This window comes from Pholcus phalangioides, unplaced genomic scaffold, assembly GCF_987345545.1.
Source record: "Pholcus phalangioides strain wild (caught in Gottingen) unplaced genomic scaffold, Ppha-v1.0 ptg000017l_1, whole genome shotgun sequence".
NCBI lineage: Eukaryota > Metazoa > Arthropoda > Arachnida > Araneae > Pholcidae > Pholcus > Pholcus phalangioides.
The window spans coordinates 7017770-7033942 of NW_028301610.1; the positions used below are offsets into that span (position 1 = coordinate 7017770).

A 16173-nucleotide genomic window follows, 5' to 3' on the forward strand; every position below is an offset into this window, starting at 1 on the left:
ATTTCGGTTATTTTTCCGGTTTTTATCCATTTTTAAAGTTTCTACGGACTTTTTATCTACCCTGTATGTGAATGCTGCTTCAATCAATTTCTGTGAATACTTGGAAACGCTCTTTGAAGGTTAAAAATTCAAAATTTTTCTTTGGAGAGATTTTTTGTGATTCTTTTCTGAGAGATCCCTCTGAAATCTTAAATTAGCCTGTGTACTCCCTCAACAAAAGTAGGTCCTGTTTACGTCCATGTACTCCTTTCCATGGCATAGGAGTTCCCTTTTCGAATAATAACTATATCCCAAAGACCTGGTCATGATTACCTGGCATGATTTGAAACTGAAATTTATTAACATAACACACACACACACACACACATAGAAAGTAATAACACGACATATACAAACATAAATATACGCATAGATGCATGGTCCGCTTCCGTTGTGTCTAAGGGATATCTATAATTTACCCGGTTTAAAGCAGAGGTTTTCAACCTTCGAAACAGTGAGGGTGCCAAAAAAATATCTCATGAATCCCAATGGCCAACAAGTCATACTGTGATATCTGGATTCACATCGTGGAGTTGTACCCAACGGAGCCCCAGGGATCTGAGTCAAATAGGAAGCCCTGCCTACATTGTTAGAGAATTTTATTTATACTTTCCGAGAAAATATTACTTCATTAAATATGAATTTTCATTAAGTCTGAGATTAGTTTTTTGTTAAATATGAATTTTCACTAGTTTTTTGAATCATTTTTCCATTGGATATGAATTTTATTAATTCGGAAATTATTTTTATCATCAACTATGATTTTTTTTTTAAAAATCCTGATTTTCTCTCTCCCATTACGAATCAAATTGCTCCCCTCCGTGGGACGTGGGTCCCACGTTGGAAATCAGGGGTCTAATGACACTTATTTTAGATAAATACTCTTCTCTTATGTCTTCCAATTATACTGTAATAACAACAGTCTATGTAGTCAATTCCACGAAGGAGCATGTTCGAAAGTGAGCATTGGCGAAGTGAGTGGCAAGAGTTGCGTGAGTGGCAGAGAGGGTTATTGTAAATAAAAGATTGAATGACTCACGAAGAAATCTTCAAGACCATAATCTATAATGCTAACTTTTTTTTGATCCGAATAAGGCCTTATCTTGCATCGTTTTCAGTTTTATTGTTTCTTAGACATGACTGTATTTACTGGTAAGGAAACCAATGCTATCTTTAAACACAGTGACTAGGACGTTTAGTGTGGGCTTCTTATTGAATATTCATGAATATCTAACGACGATAACTGAATTTAAAATCAGCACAGACGGTTTGGTTCGGGTTTTTTTCTTAATATTTCTGATACTAGTTCACCTATAGTTAGTTATTTGTTAACGTGAGACGATAAAGAAAAAGAAGGGTAACAAAAAAAAAGAGATATGTGTATAACGATGTCGGGATTGGCTGATGAGAACACCTCCGCTGATAGGTGTTACTTGCATATGATTGACGATTTTGCCTTGAAGTTTCTCATGATCTTGAGTTCCTTCACTCGCCGTATAACCACCTTCGCTTTAAGACAACATCTTGTTCTCTCTCTCTCAGTTTTGTCGCAAAGAATTCCCCGATAGTTTCGTGCTGTTTCAGTGACCATGGTGAAAAAGACGTACACCACTACTACTTACGTGCAGAAAGTGATCACCGGTTCGACTAACGGTGGTGGACATGTCACGTTCAAAAAAGAAACGCACAAGTGGTCTGATGGTGACAACACAAAGGCCACAAAAGTGAAGGTGAGCAAGCGGTTCTAATATTAGTTACATAAAGCCAAAAATTCATATTACGGTGAGGTACATAGAGCTAAAGCTTGAAATCAATTTATTCCTCGTATACAAAACTGAGTTTTCCCCAGGTCATTTTACAAGTGCGGCTTATATACAAGAGGGTGCCGAAGGAATTGTCTCGCACGGGTCGGAATTTTATCTCGAGCCGCAACTGTGAGGTGAGGGAATATATTCATCTCACTATTGGCAACGAAGTATCTTTACGGCTTTAAAGGCTTATTTAAGGTTACATTTCTATACAATTACAGTACTGCAGTCTACTCTAATCAGCTATTCTCGATATTCTGAACTGATTATCCACAATTGTTTCGTTATCCTATAGCCAATCTGAAATCGCGAGAGAATTAGCGATCAGTCTGTACATTGACAGGGAAAGCCACACCGTCCCCCAGTAGATAGAAATTCCGATCATTTCGTAGAATTGAATGTGAGTGACCATGATTCCGATGCACCTTATCTATAATTAAACGTCCCGTCGCTGCTCGAGAAGCGAAACTATTAAGTGAGTGTCATGTGAAACGTCAAGGTAACATAATAGTGCTAGTGCTCATATACGCGAGACCGGAAAAAAAAAATCAATGTCCTTCTCTTCATTAATAACTTCTAGTCACGCCGATTGTATTGATTCAAAGACGACAACGCTCTGGACATTATCACGATCATTTTTACAACCGCTATAAAATACCGTTAGGTAACTGTGTATGACTTCGCGCTTCATACGCGCTTCTAAGCCAAAAATGAACGACGACTACGTGAAAAAATGATGCGTTATTTTTTTGTAGCACCAATGACAACTGACTTCGCTATTCCAGGGTTAAAAGCACTGAGTGATGTTAGTCTCAGTGTAAGTGGAAAACATAAGAGAAAATGGTAAGTAGTTCTCTTCTCGGGAATTTCATTGGCATTTCTGCAATGCGCTGATCATTTCTGTTAGGGTTTTGGATTTCCGCGATAACAATGTTGGATATAGGAGGCGTCTATAACTGAGAGTTTACGTTTTGGCTTTGATGGTAGTACTTTTTGCTTCAAGGTATTTAAGGGAATAACGATGAATGAACCGTGAATATATATCACATCCTCGCTTCAGGAGTGACACAACTGAAAATTGTATTCCTCGAGCAATATGATATTGTTGAGACAATATGTGTTTCCAACACGGACATCACTGTTATAATCAAAAATGATACAAGCTACAGCCGCCCTTAGGGGTACTGGGCCCCGCGTTTTTGAGGACCTCGCTATTACGGTAAAAGAAATTAAATTTTTTTTATTATTAAATATATATATATACTGTATATATAATATATTTATATTTATCGAATAAATTTTTTTGAAATTAAACAAGGTATCTGAGTTTCACAACTATGGAATTCTAGAATTACCTTTCATAATGTCTGAATTTTCATCCCTTCATTAATTCTGAATTTTTATCGATTTGGGAATTTATTCATTAATTCTGAATTTTTAGCAATTTTGTGTCTCTAAATTTTCATCAATTGTGTAATTAATTCTAAATTTTATTTACAATTTTAGAATTTATTTTCATTAATTCTGTTTTTATCAAAATTCTGGAATTTTTTCTTTCATTAATTCTGAATTTCATTGGTGATGGAATCATTTATTTCAACTATTTTTCTTATTTTTAATTCATTAATTCTAAATTTTAATTAGTTGTGATAATTTCTTTCGTTAGGTTCTAATTTGCAATGGTTTTGGAATTATTTCTTTCACCAATTTAAAATTTTCCTCAGTTCTGAATGTTCATCTAATTGAAATTTTCATTAATTTTTGTGTTGATTTACATTTTATCGTATCTGTATTTTTACTTAGTTTTTTGGTATGGATATTTCCTAGCAATCCTATACATCTGTAATGAATCTTCGGATGTCGATTCCCCCTCCGCAACAAAATATACAAAATCGGAGCTGGAGGCTCCGCTATTGCTTTCGCACCGGGCCCCGCGTCTGATAAGGGCGGCTCTGACACAAGCTGTATGTACAACAACCATAACTAGTTTCGTTTTTGATGATAACAGAGACGCATGTTAAAAATGTAAACAGTATCACATCACTAAATAAACACTGTTTTGAGTTGCGTCCATTTTCGAAACACCAGTGCGATTACACGGGGTGTCCTGTAAGTGCTAATGCGGCCATTATCTCATGGAAGCGTCTGTCCTAGAAGTATGATTCCAATGTAAAAAATGCTCAAAAGGCGTTCAAAAATTACCCTGAACGAGTTTTGACAGTGAAAATACAGTCTCACAAAATAAAAAAAAATCTAAATTTGTATACGGTCCCCTCGTACTCTAACTTCCAATGAGAAAGTTATTGCCATGTCTCTCCTGAAGCCAACCAAAAAATTCCAAGTTTCCGAGTGCAATATTCGCTAAGATATTCGAATTCAAAATCGGAGAAAAGTTGGGAAAGGACAGCATAAAAATGAGGGAAAGCAGAGTTGTGCCGGTTAGTTTTTGTTGTTCTTTTCTCAGATTTTTGAATTGGGTAATACAAGGCAACAACTTTCTAATTGGAAGTTAGAGGACAAGGGGACCGTATAAAAATTTAAGATTTTTTTTTATTTTGTGACGCACTGTATTTTCACTCTCTAAACTCGTTCAGTGTAATTTTGGAACGCCTTTTGAGCATTTTTTAAAGTGGAATCACACCTTTATGACTGACGGTTGGCGAGATAATGGCTGCATTTGCACTTACAGGACACCCTGCATAATTACCAAAGACTCTTTTTTTCAAAATTTCATAATTGCGTTGTACATACTTTCTCTGAAAATAATCATGTCATATGATCATTTGATCATTTTTGTTATCAAACGGTCATTGCATGCACTTGACGGCTAATCAGATCAATGTCTGTAGTCATCGATGTGAAAATAAAGTACACAGGTTAAAATCCCTAATTGATAATAATAGTAACTGGCAGTTTATTGCAAAAGAAACACAAAATTTAAATACAAGAACAAGACAACAAAAGGGACTCAAGTCTCGTACTGGTCGTTACAATAAAAATGTATGTGTTTAAATTATTATAATAAAATTATTTTACAATTACGGCAAAAAAATTAAAAATGCAATAATTAATAATTATTAATTTTTAGTCATTATTAATATTATCACTGTGAAATCTTGATACTCTGCGAACCAACAAAAAAATATATTGTTGTAGAGATTTTATCGTTATTTCGAGAGGTAGCATTATCATCAGGCGCCACCACATTTATGCTATTGTTGGCATCTCATCTGAATTGGCGTTGTTAGTACCACCACATACATTTTTGAGTAAATGCATTTACACAATGCATTTTTTAGTGTTTATTTGAGCAAAAAATTGTGATTGATTTGTTGATAAATAAAATTCACTTGGTTATTTAAGCCTATAAAGTAGTTTGCCGCAGAATACTTTGGTGAACTACACTGAAAGTAGCTTCTCTCACGGCAACCTCATTAACACTTTCAAAGGGTAGATAGTGCAAAATACCGATGCTAACGGACACCGTCGTGGTGAGAAATTTAAAAATATATTGAAGGTGATTTTGAGGAAAATATAAAAATTATCATTTTAGAATTAGTCCTTTAGCAGTTTCAAAACGTCCTCTAAAAATATCGTTATAGTGGGATTCATCGTTGTATTGAGAGGAGATTAACATTAGACTATAGGCAATTCCAAACAAGATTTGAAAAAAATATCATTGTAGAGATGTTTATCGTTGTATCGAGTATCGTTGTGATGAGGTTTCACTGTAGTATTAGTATTAAGTCAATATAGATATTTATTTACGGATTTAACGATAAAATATCTTCATTCTTACTGTTCTTATTCTTCTATTTGGTTAGATTTAATGTGTGTACACTGTGTATTTATATACTCATATACTCTTTTTAAGAAGGTTTTAAAAAAATGGTTATTTAAACAAATGTGTAGGGAATGATACGTTTCTGTTCTTGCGGCGGCTTTACGCATAAAGACATACTTGTTGACACATATTTTTGCTTAACTACCACGATTGCACTTCTATAATTTATCGTGTTTGTTATTTGGCTGGTTATGAGTTTTATATGTTTGCTCAAACCGGTCTATATTGACCCTCGTCAAAAGAAATATCTTGGAGTAAGAAGTGTTCGGAACGAAATCAAAGAAAAATAATGTTCTGAAATAACCCATTTTTTTTGGTGTCGGAATGGCGTCGCTAGGACTAGTCATAAAAACGGTCTTCGGTGACACACCTTCATTGTGATTTATCACTCTAATTAACTTCATGAAACCCTTGGCTGTAAAATCTGACCTCTTGGAGAACCGCTGACTCTGAGACATGTATCGTGAACTGACCAACCTCCCCCGCAGATCCTTGGACAAAACGTTTCAAGAAAAATATTTAATATATGGAATCCCCTATATTTGTCGAATCCAACATCAGAGACTGACGATTATTCAAGACTCCTAGTAAATGTGATTAATTCAGTACGATACAATTTTTCATATTTACCATCACGAACTGCCAATTATGCATAATCACTGGTAAATGTAATAACACTATAAATTCACGGTATAATGAACAAAATTTATCACACTTACCGAGATGATCGATAAGTTTTTGATAAATTTTGGAAAATAAAATTAAATACATTTAAAAATTTTCACTGCATTTATCACTCTTACCGATTATGCATAATTCCCAAATGCAGTTTGTAAGGTTGATATATTGCTAAATTATATATTTGTTCTTAAGTGATTCTTTCCAAATTTCAAAAATATAGTTTATAATTATCATGATGAATTTATCAAAAATATCTTTCCAACTTTAATTTTAATAAAATAATTTAAGGAAACTTGAGCAAATTTTAATAAAATAAATAAAAAAAAAAAATGCATCCTGTTTTTTTTAGTATCTAACATTAAGTATAATTAGATTCATGCTCTAAATATAGATAATATTAATATTTCCTTGGCAATACATTCTACATAATCTATATAAGTGATTTTTAATAATAAAAATTATATATAAAACTCTATTTAACAATTAAATTAAAGTATTCAATAGAAACATTCCGGAAATAAGTTTTTGTGATGTTAGAAATTTAAAGAAAATTCGGTGTTATAGCAAAAATGTTTGAGAGAAAGCACTTATTTGCTCAAATTTAAATACAACTATACATAGAGTAAATATAAAAATTGTTATTAACCAATTGTGGCGATTTTTCCAAATTTATGTAAAAAAAGCCAACGTTAAAGTGGTGATGACAATTTTCATATTATTATATTGCTCACGCGCTTCGCCTTCAAGCGAAATAAATAAAATTCTTTAATTCTTAATTCTTTTTATATTTGATTGCAATATTTTTCATTTATTCATTTCGGTTTTTCAATACGTGCTGTAAAAATCACTTTAATTAAAAGTACAAAAGATAGTAAGTAATGTGCGGGGTAGTAAAGGGAAGTCACTGGGTCACATTTTACTGGCGAACCGTTGATTCTCGAAGCATACTTCCAGTTAAAAAACGTATTCAAATAACGTGTAGAACTCAGATATGTACGTCATTCATATTGCAAGGGTTTATAAAGTTATTAAAATACAAAAACTAACTTTTTATACGGACACCGTATCTTCAAATACACAATTAGAAAATTCTGCCTTGTCCCTTCTGAGGCCAACAAAAAAAGCTACACGTTTCGAAGTGCAATATTAACTGGGATATTTGAATTCGAACATTTTGGAGAAAAAATGGGATAGAACAGCAAAACTAATGAACTTCTTTCCCTCATTTATGCTTCTCTTCCCAACTTTCCTCCGATTTATGAGTTCAAAAAAATATCTCTGCGAATATTGCACTTAAAAACGTGGAATGTTTTTTGTTTTCCTCAAGGAAAGAAGGAAAACAGCCTTCTAATCGGGTGTTTGAGGACAGGGTGCTTGTATAAAAAGGTAATTTATTGTATTTTTATACCTATACAACCCCTTGTAACATGAATGACATATCTGAGTTCTACACGTTATTTGGATATTTTTTTGTAGTTGGAAGTATGTCTCTAGATCAACGGTTCACTAGTAAAATGTGACTTGGGGACTTTCCTTACTACCCTGTACATAGAAATTATTATATATACAATATATAGTCTTGTAAAAATACTCTTATTTTCATATTCATACAGTACATAAGGTATACTCGACAATGGCTAATTTATTGAATTCAGCGATTTTCATTTTATTTTAACAAGTAACGACTGTTAATAAATATTTAGAAATTACATTTGTAACTTGCTCAAGTCAAACAACAGGTGTGTCAAACACTTAATGAGGTATGTGTATATTATTCGCACATGGTCTCTCGTACAGTTGCTTATTTTAGAATTTTCTCCTCGTGGAGTTTCTACAGCGGTCAAGTACCTCCACTTGATCGAAGCCCACGTCCATGTACTCTTTTGCAAATGATCATCATCACATTATTACTTAAAAAGGGCATAATCGAAAGGGAATAAGAAGCGAGCAAAAAATCTTATTTGAAGAACAAAGATGTCGAGAGCATTTCCTGCTTAATTCATTTCTTATTCCCTTTAGCGATGAATAAATACATCAGCAGTTGAATGAGAGCGTTTTTATTTTGTTGTTTGGTTGGTTATATCGTCGTTGACCTATAAGGGCCATCATCCATCGAAACAGCAAAAAAAAATTAGCCAATCAGCGAGCGAGAGAAAGCGCTGCTGCCGCTGATGCTTCTTGCATCATTCTTCCATTTGCGTGAACCGTTTTAGTTCGTTGGAAAAACGTTGAGAGTCGAGTAGGTGTTGAGTATCCCATCCCCTAAAAACAAAGAAACGCGTGCTATCTGTCTCTCTTGAAACAATGAAGTTAACGACGGTAAGTTAACTAATATTTTATTAGTTATTTATCTATTTTTGTTAAGTCACTCTATCCGATTTCCTTACCAAATATTTCTCTTGATGATAGATATAAGCTAGAAATACAGTAAATTTCTTAGCTTTAAAACTCGATTGAGCCACGTTTTTTTGACAGTAAATTGAATTGTTTTCTAGGACAAGAATAATCTTATTCTCTTACAACGTACAGAGTTCTTGTAGGGGCCTGCAGCCTAGTAAACAGTATAAAGCCCTATAGTAATGATGTTCAGCTGTCAACGTGCCTTTCATGATGGAAAACGAAACTGTTTTTGTAGAATTTGTACGACATACTAATTTCGTTGATTTTATTAATATTGTTATTTATTTCTGCTATCACCCTCGCTTTAATAATTCAAGACATTGATGAGGTTAAAAAACTTTCGATTGCCCATTTAAGAGATTTAATTTTTTGACAATTGTCGCTAGAGCCTGCGCCGTATACGGTTGGAAAGAAATAAAAAATGTATAAATAATTAAATTCTCCACGCAGGACCACCCTTACTAGATACGCGACTCAGTGTGGTAATAATCTCTTTACGGATATCTTTTGCTAAACTCTTTTTATTATATTTAAGTTTTAATAGACAATTTCATAGTTGAAGTGCCACCACTTTTCGAGAGTGGGTCCCTGTATGGTCACACATGCAGCAAACCACTAAAGGCTGTTCCACGTAAGTTTCAACTTCAAACACTTTGTGATCGAAAACTCGACAGATCAACCCATTTTTTTTATGGAGTTTTCATTCACGTCTTCATACCACATGTTTGACGGTGGCCTGTGGAACGAAACCATGTGGCTTATATACGAGCCACGTGATAGTCAAAGCATTAGACCCGTGATACACATGCTACTAAGTAGCACGAAAGTATGTCACTTTTGAGCATATACACCCAATGAAATTATTGGTAACATTTGTGCAAATGTTACCAATAATTTCATTGGTTGCTTGTATCACGGTACTTAAAGATATTTTATATCTGTAACTGTAAGCAGAGAAGGCCGGGCCGAGGCATTGTGCGGCCTTTTGGGAAAAATAACTTTGTGGCTCTCTGTGATATTTGTGTGTGTGCGCGTGCGTGCGTGCTTGTTTAATTAAAGTGTAAGACAAATCTTTTTTTTTCTGCGCCCGCACACTTCTCATTTATAGTAGTACATCCCTGACTATAAGCGATTCAATAATAGTAAGTATGTTTCTCAAATCAAATTTAGTCATTTTCACAAGTACAAAAAGATTTAACATTAATTTTTGTAAAACGTATTTACCATCCAGGTATTTATTTTTGAGCAAAATAGTTACGAAATTATTGTAATCCTAAGTACTCTATAAGGCAATGTCAATGATGCCTTTTGACATGATGTTTAGTTATAAATTCACAAAGAAGGCCGGATATGCTATAAATAGAAGTATCTGTCATGCTATATACAGCAGTTGATTAAATTCGCGTAGTTCATGCGAGAAACTCCAACGTTCACATCTTAATTAGTAAAAATTGCAAACTCCACCTCATTTTATTCCTTCTGTTAATTATCCTAAACCCACCTCTGTCTAGAAGCATTGTCCAGAAAAATCCTCGTGCAATTGAACTCTGCGCCCACGTACATCCTACACACCATTAGATGCCTAAACCACCATCGCTTAACCATTATAATAATGCCAGACACGCTAAAATAAAGAAAAAGATTTTTTTTTATATTTCTCTACGAAATTTTAACATGTTTTGAAGGACTAGCAACAAATTGAAATCCGAAAATCTGCGAAGTACATGACGAGTTTTGTTCTGCTTCCAGAAATTTTACTGATTGTGGGGATTGTCCCTAAATCATTTTATGAATAGCCACTTGAATACAATGCGGCAATTTATGGGTTAGTTTTGTGAATTCACTATACGATTACCTAATGCACACAAAAAAAAGACATAGCGTGAGCAGAAAGTTTTCATGGCCACGTCTTTGAATTTGGCTATGCGTGGCTGGCTATTTGGCTGCAGAGTGAAAATTATTCACAGTGAGCGTAAGAAATCGATAATATGTAATTTGGTAAATGGCGGAGGTGGGCAAAAAGGATCGTGTTGGTTTCAACGTAACTCGACCATAACAATTTTACGCTGTTCTATGACAGATAGACATGGTCAGCAAACAAGCCGTTTCCAAACACAAAAATCTTTTTATAACCAGTGATAGCCTCTAATGAATTGAACGTTTCAAACTATTTTGGGATAGATTAATAAAACAAAAAAAGAGATTTGACGCATCGCGTGTGCATATTTATTGGCCCATAACACTGTTTCCAACAAAGCTAATTTATAAAGAATATAAGTTCAGATCAAAAGGAGAATCAATTGTACGAGTCGACAGGTGGGGTGAAAAGCGCCAAATATGGAATATATTCAGACTATCTTTTAAAATGAAAATCGATACAATATTTTTAACCTTGAATATAATGTCGGTTTTGGATCTCATTTTTTTTATCTCCGTTTTACAAATTATTTCGTTATACGGGGCGGTTATAAATAAATTGACACTACTCAACCGTATAAAGTGACTATGATGGAGTATTCTGATGGAGGTATTTTGATTAAACTTGGTATATAAGATATATGGACCATGGGGGGAAAAAGAAAGATTTAATACCAAAAAAATAGTTCAACTTTAGACCAACAGGGTAAAAAGTGGCGTTTTTATCGCAGTAATGCTTTTTCCATGGTCCCGATAACGTATATACCAAGTTTCAATGAAATACGTCCACCACAACGGGTGCTAAATAGGTCGGAGTAGAGTCATTTTAGTTATACTACTGAACCAAACACCAACTCTGGCCATATCGCTATATTGCAATTTACTGCCATTAGTGAGATGGGTTGGAAGTGAAGGCGCTGTCTATCGGTGGTCGCCTCGAGTTCGTTAGGGAAAATAATTATAGATAATAAAATAATAATAATAATAATAGGGAAAATTTTAGTTATACTGACACTACTCCGACCTATGTAGCGCCCGTTGTGGTGGACGTATTTCATTGAAACTTGGTATATAAGTTATTTGGACCATAGGAAAAACATTACTGCGATAAAAAAAAAAAGGTGTCACTTTTCACCTCGTGGTCAAAAATTGAACAATTTTTTTATTGAATCTTTCTTTTCCCCATGGGTCATGCATGCTATATACCAAGTTTCATCAAAATACCTGCATCAGAATGGGCGCTACATACGTCTCAGTAGTATCAGTTTATTTATAACCACCCTGTAATTTCTCAGTCTCGATTCCGTATGAGTTTCTACCATTCCAACGAAAGTATCATCATAAGGATAGTGTCGAGTGCTGAGCTCTTTATAGAGTAACGTTCCTGTACCTGGGTTGAGTGAGACATTGCTAAGGGATCCGCGAGAAATAGTGATGAGTAGCATAGCAAAACTTTAGCAGTGTTGTAAAATGTAGATGTCGTTTGTAGGGTTCCTAGAGCAGTGCTTTTCAATCGTTACCGAGAACCCCTTAATCAAAAATCAGGGAAAGTAAGGACCCTCCTAGCCAGTGGTTCTTAAAATTTTTTCCATCCCGCATCCCCCGTTCAATGCGTCCTTCCCGAGCCCCCTTTAATAATCAATTTTCCATATTTTCGTTACACTTTTTTTTGTAATCAATTACTTAATTATCTATGTTAATTAGTTTTTATAAACTTTTAATTATCCATATTAATTTTTATAAACTCTTATAATTATCTACGTGAAAAAAATTTTAAACTCTTTTAATTATCGATGTTGATTAATATTGTTATAAACTCTTTTAATTATTAAATTCTTTTTTTCAGCTACTGTTACTATTTCATTTCGGCTTCTTTTTTAAAAAAATAAATTCAAAAACTAAACTAAAAAAAGTTACTATTTCTCTTTTAACATTTTTCAAAATTTGTAAATTTGTAATTATGTTGTAAAAGTTTCAATGAATTATTCTTCACTTATTTATTCCAGTTGGTGCAACAATATACAGGGTTTGTTGTAATTCCTAACTCGGCCTTCTCATCAAGCATTCGTAGTACAGAAATAGTTTAAATTAAAATAAAAAATGCTGAAAATGTGTTAAAAAATCACCCTGTACCAGGTTTGAGAGGGAAAATACAATGTCTTAAAATAAAAATATCTAAATTTTTGTACGGACACTCTGTCCTAAAAAAGTCCAATTAGAGGAAGTAGTTTGCTCTTCTCAGGCCAACAAGAAAAAGTTCCAAATCCGCTGATATATTTTAATTCAAAAATCGGTGAAAAGTTGGGAAAGAACAACATAAACTAACGAACTACACTCCTTTCCCTCATTTACGCTGTTCTTTCCCAACTCTTCTCCAATTTGTCAATTCAAAGGTTTGAGTGCATGTGTATTCTTGGGTTTCATAGAACATTGACATTGTTTCAGGTGTTGCTTAGAACACGGATAGAGTTTCAAGAGTTCCCTAGAATATTTAAACTTTTTCAAGGCTTCTGCAAGGACAAAACGGTTTATAAACGCTGCTATATAGTTTATCCATCAATCGAAAACAATTCCAGTTCCATGCTTCCAACAACTTGATCTCATGGATATAAAAACATGACTTAATAACTCCAAAGCAACGGGAAGCAATGAAGAACACAAATACATCTTGTCTATAATTACTTTCATCGATTCAATTTGATGCCGTTGATATGACGTAAGAGGTAAATATATACACAGAAGAACTTCACAGGTTTGTATGACGTAGGTACTCTTCTTGTACGCTGAATGGAAAATATCAATTATAGTAAATTGGTTCTTTGTAATACATATTATCGATAAACACATCAGATCAAGGTCAGCATATCTTACAGCCTCACATAAAATTTGATTCAAAAGCAAAAATCAATTTTTGATTACTTATAATATCGTCGAAGCAAGGACAAGGCCATTTACCGATGAATCATTTTCATTATTATATAGTAAGAACTTATTCGTAAATATTTGAATGGAATGCAACCATTGAAAAAGCTGAATCATTTACATATACGCATATCAAGGCTATCAAAACATTGAAAGAAAAAGAGTGTGTTATTATATTTTCAGATACTTTTAATGAATAAAAGCTGACAAGGCAAGAAATGATGAGGAAATTCGAAACTCAATGACTAAAGGTCAAAGAATTTTCTTAGCGTTGGACTGGTCGTATTTCAATATTGATGAAGTATATAACTTTTTTCTTCCAGAGATATATATTCACAATTTCAATTAAGATATCAGCTGGAGTTCAAAATTCCACAAAATGTTCTTTCTGGACTCTAGAGACTATTTTATGAAACAGATGTTCGTCAGAAAGATAGGTGGTCAAGGTCTTCCAAGATCAGCCATAACATCTGAAGACTGCTATATGAGCTTAATAGCATTTAGAAACCGTCGGCAACAGCTATAGTTTAGTGATGACTTCACGACAGTTTGTTTGTATGGAATGGATTTGCCCTAAACAGTCTCAGATTACTATGTTTTTGACATACGTTCGGTTACAGGCAGAGAATAGACAGTTTCTTACACACTTTCACGTGGAGCTGTTCAACAACATGATGATAATGTTCCATCTATCAAGTTAATTTTGTAAAAAAAGTAACTCGAACAGGAGAAAATTGTATGGCTGGATTGGTCAGCATGTTTATCAGACCAAAATGTCTTGCACATACTTGCACATGATATGTGTGGTCAAGAAACGCCAATTCATTCCTAGGATCCTCCAGGAGATACGATCTTCTCATTTTTACGGGGACTTATTATCGAGGAAATTATCTACAAAATTATTGTTGGTTAAATAGTATTGGCATTTTTAAAAATATGTAAACTAAAATTAATTATTTACGAATACACCGTCAATCAACTGCTTCGACAAAGGGACACCAGTAGTGTTTAGGAAGGGACAATTACAAGTAAGGAGTTTCTCTCTAGAACATGGATTCTCAACAGTGGCTTAAAAACCCATGCATTTCAGAGGGTCCGTGAACTTGATTGAGAGAAAATTCAACTAAATACATTTTTTCGTACACTGAAAGCGAAATTCAGTGTATTCATAATATTTTTGTAAAAAGTTCAATCACACTAGTCCATGCGTAATCACAAGTTCTTGGAATGATAAAGTTTCACATCATGAGAATTGTAGCCTTACCTTTATCAATTTGTAGGCCTACTTCAAAATCACTGCATTTTATCCATGGTTTGGCTTACCATATTTTTTCCCATATGAATGAAATAAATATTTCCATTCAAGGTCGTGAAGTTACAATCATGGACGCTACTGAAATATTGTAAGCTTTTTTGGAAAAGTTGACATGAAAAAATATAGTAAAGGCTGACATTTTTGCTAACTTTCCTATGTTGGAGGAAGTGTTATGTCGAGATGGAGTTGTGTGGGATGCAAATTCCTCTCTCAGCGGCTTTCAAAAAGATGTTTGCAAACACTTAGAAATACTACACAATTCTTTAGGAAATCATTTTCATCTTGATGGCTCTAAAGAAGAAACATGGATTCGTAATCCTTTCCTATCCGATATAAACTGCATCGAAGATGCTGATTTGTCAAAAGATGGAACTTATCGAGCTCAGAGCCAAATACCTTCTTCTAAGATTGGAATACGATTCAAAAAGGCTTGCAGAGTTCTAGTGCACCATAAGACAATTGTACCCCCGTCTTGTAAAGTCAACAGTGAAGCATTTGATTCCATTTGCAACCACATATAGAACGAATAGATCAGCATTTCTCAACCTATGATCCACGAACCAGAGGTGGTCCGCAAGCAGACTTGATAATTCAATTCCAACTGGATGGAAAACTATTCAATTGTTGTAATTAATATTATAGTAATATCTATATGAATTCACAAATAAAAATTGTACCTTCATACTTAGGTTCATTATACCTCATAAGGAAAATGCGGGAAATTGCGATCCTGAATGCGGGATATCACTAATTTGCAGCCCAAAAATGCAGTTTACGACAAATTTGCTAAATACTGGAAAAAAGAGGTGAAGGGTGGGGAAATGAAAGAGATTGCTACAAATCGCAGTAAACAAAACTTTGACGGAAAAAAACCATTCAAATGACCCGATTACCGTAAAATATGGGACGTCACCAATTGTCTTTAAAAACGTTGTCATAAGTTAGGAAAATCCCCATTTGTAGTTAAAATTGCTCAAAAATGGAGGAAAAACAGTTTAACTTGACAATGTGAGATGAATATTTGTATTTATACTCAAAATTATCATAAGTTATACAAACGCTGTTTTATTAACGATTTTATTGAACATTACAAATTCGCACACACACATTTTTTGTTTTTCTGGAAACATCTTCTGATGTCACGAATTTCAATCCAAGAACCGTTGCCACAGATTTTCATTCATAAATATGTATGTACCGAGTATAATATGATTTTGATTGTAAATTTTTATAATGTGGGAACATGT

The 16173-nt window shown here is 33.9% G+C and overlaps 1 protein-coding gene across 11 annotated transcripts in view; it reads left to right on the top strand.

Moving 5' to 3' along the window:
- Positions 1-1519: 1519 nt before the first annotated feature.
- Positions 1520-16173, top strand: part of LOC149072167 (uncharacterized) — a 39748-nt gene continuing 25094 nt past the window's right edge. For 7 of the 11 annotated variants that reach the window (XM_089247398.1, XM_089247399.1, XM_089247402.1 and 4 more), the window contains exon 1: positions 1520-1769. In XM_089247398.1, coding sequence (XP_089103524.1) covers positions 1629-1769 — 141 coding nt within the window. In that variant the 5' untranslated portion in view covers positions 1520-1628. Of the gene's footprint in view, positions 1770-8446; positions 8692-16173 lie in introns of those variants that run through there. The other 4 variants (XM_089247403.1, XM_089247407.1, XM_089247408.1 and 1 more) reach the window with 3 other exon arrangements.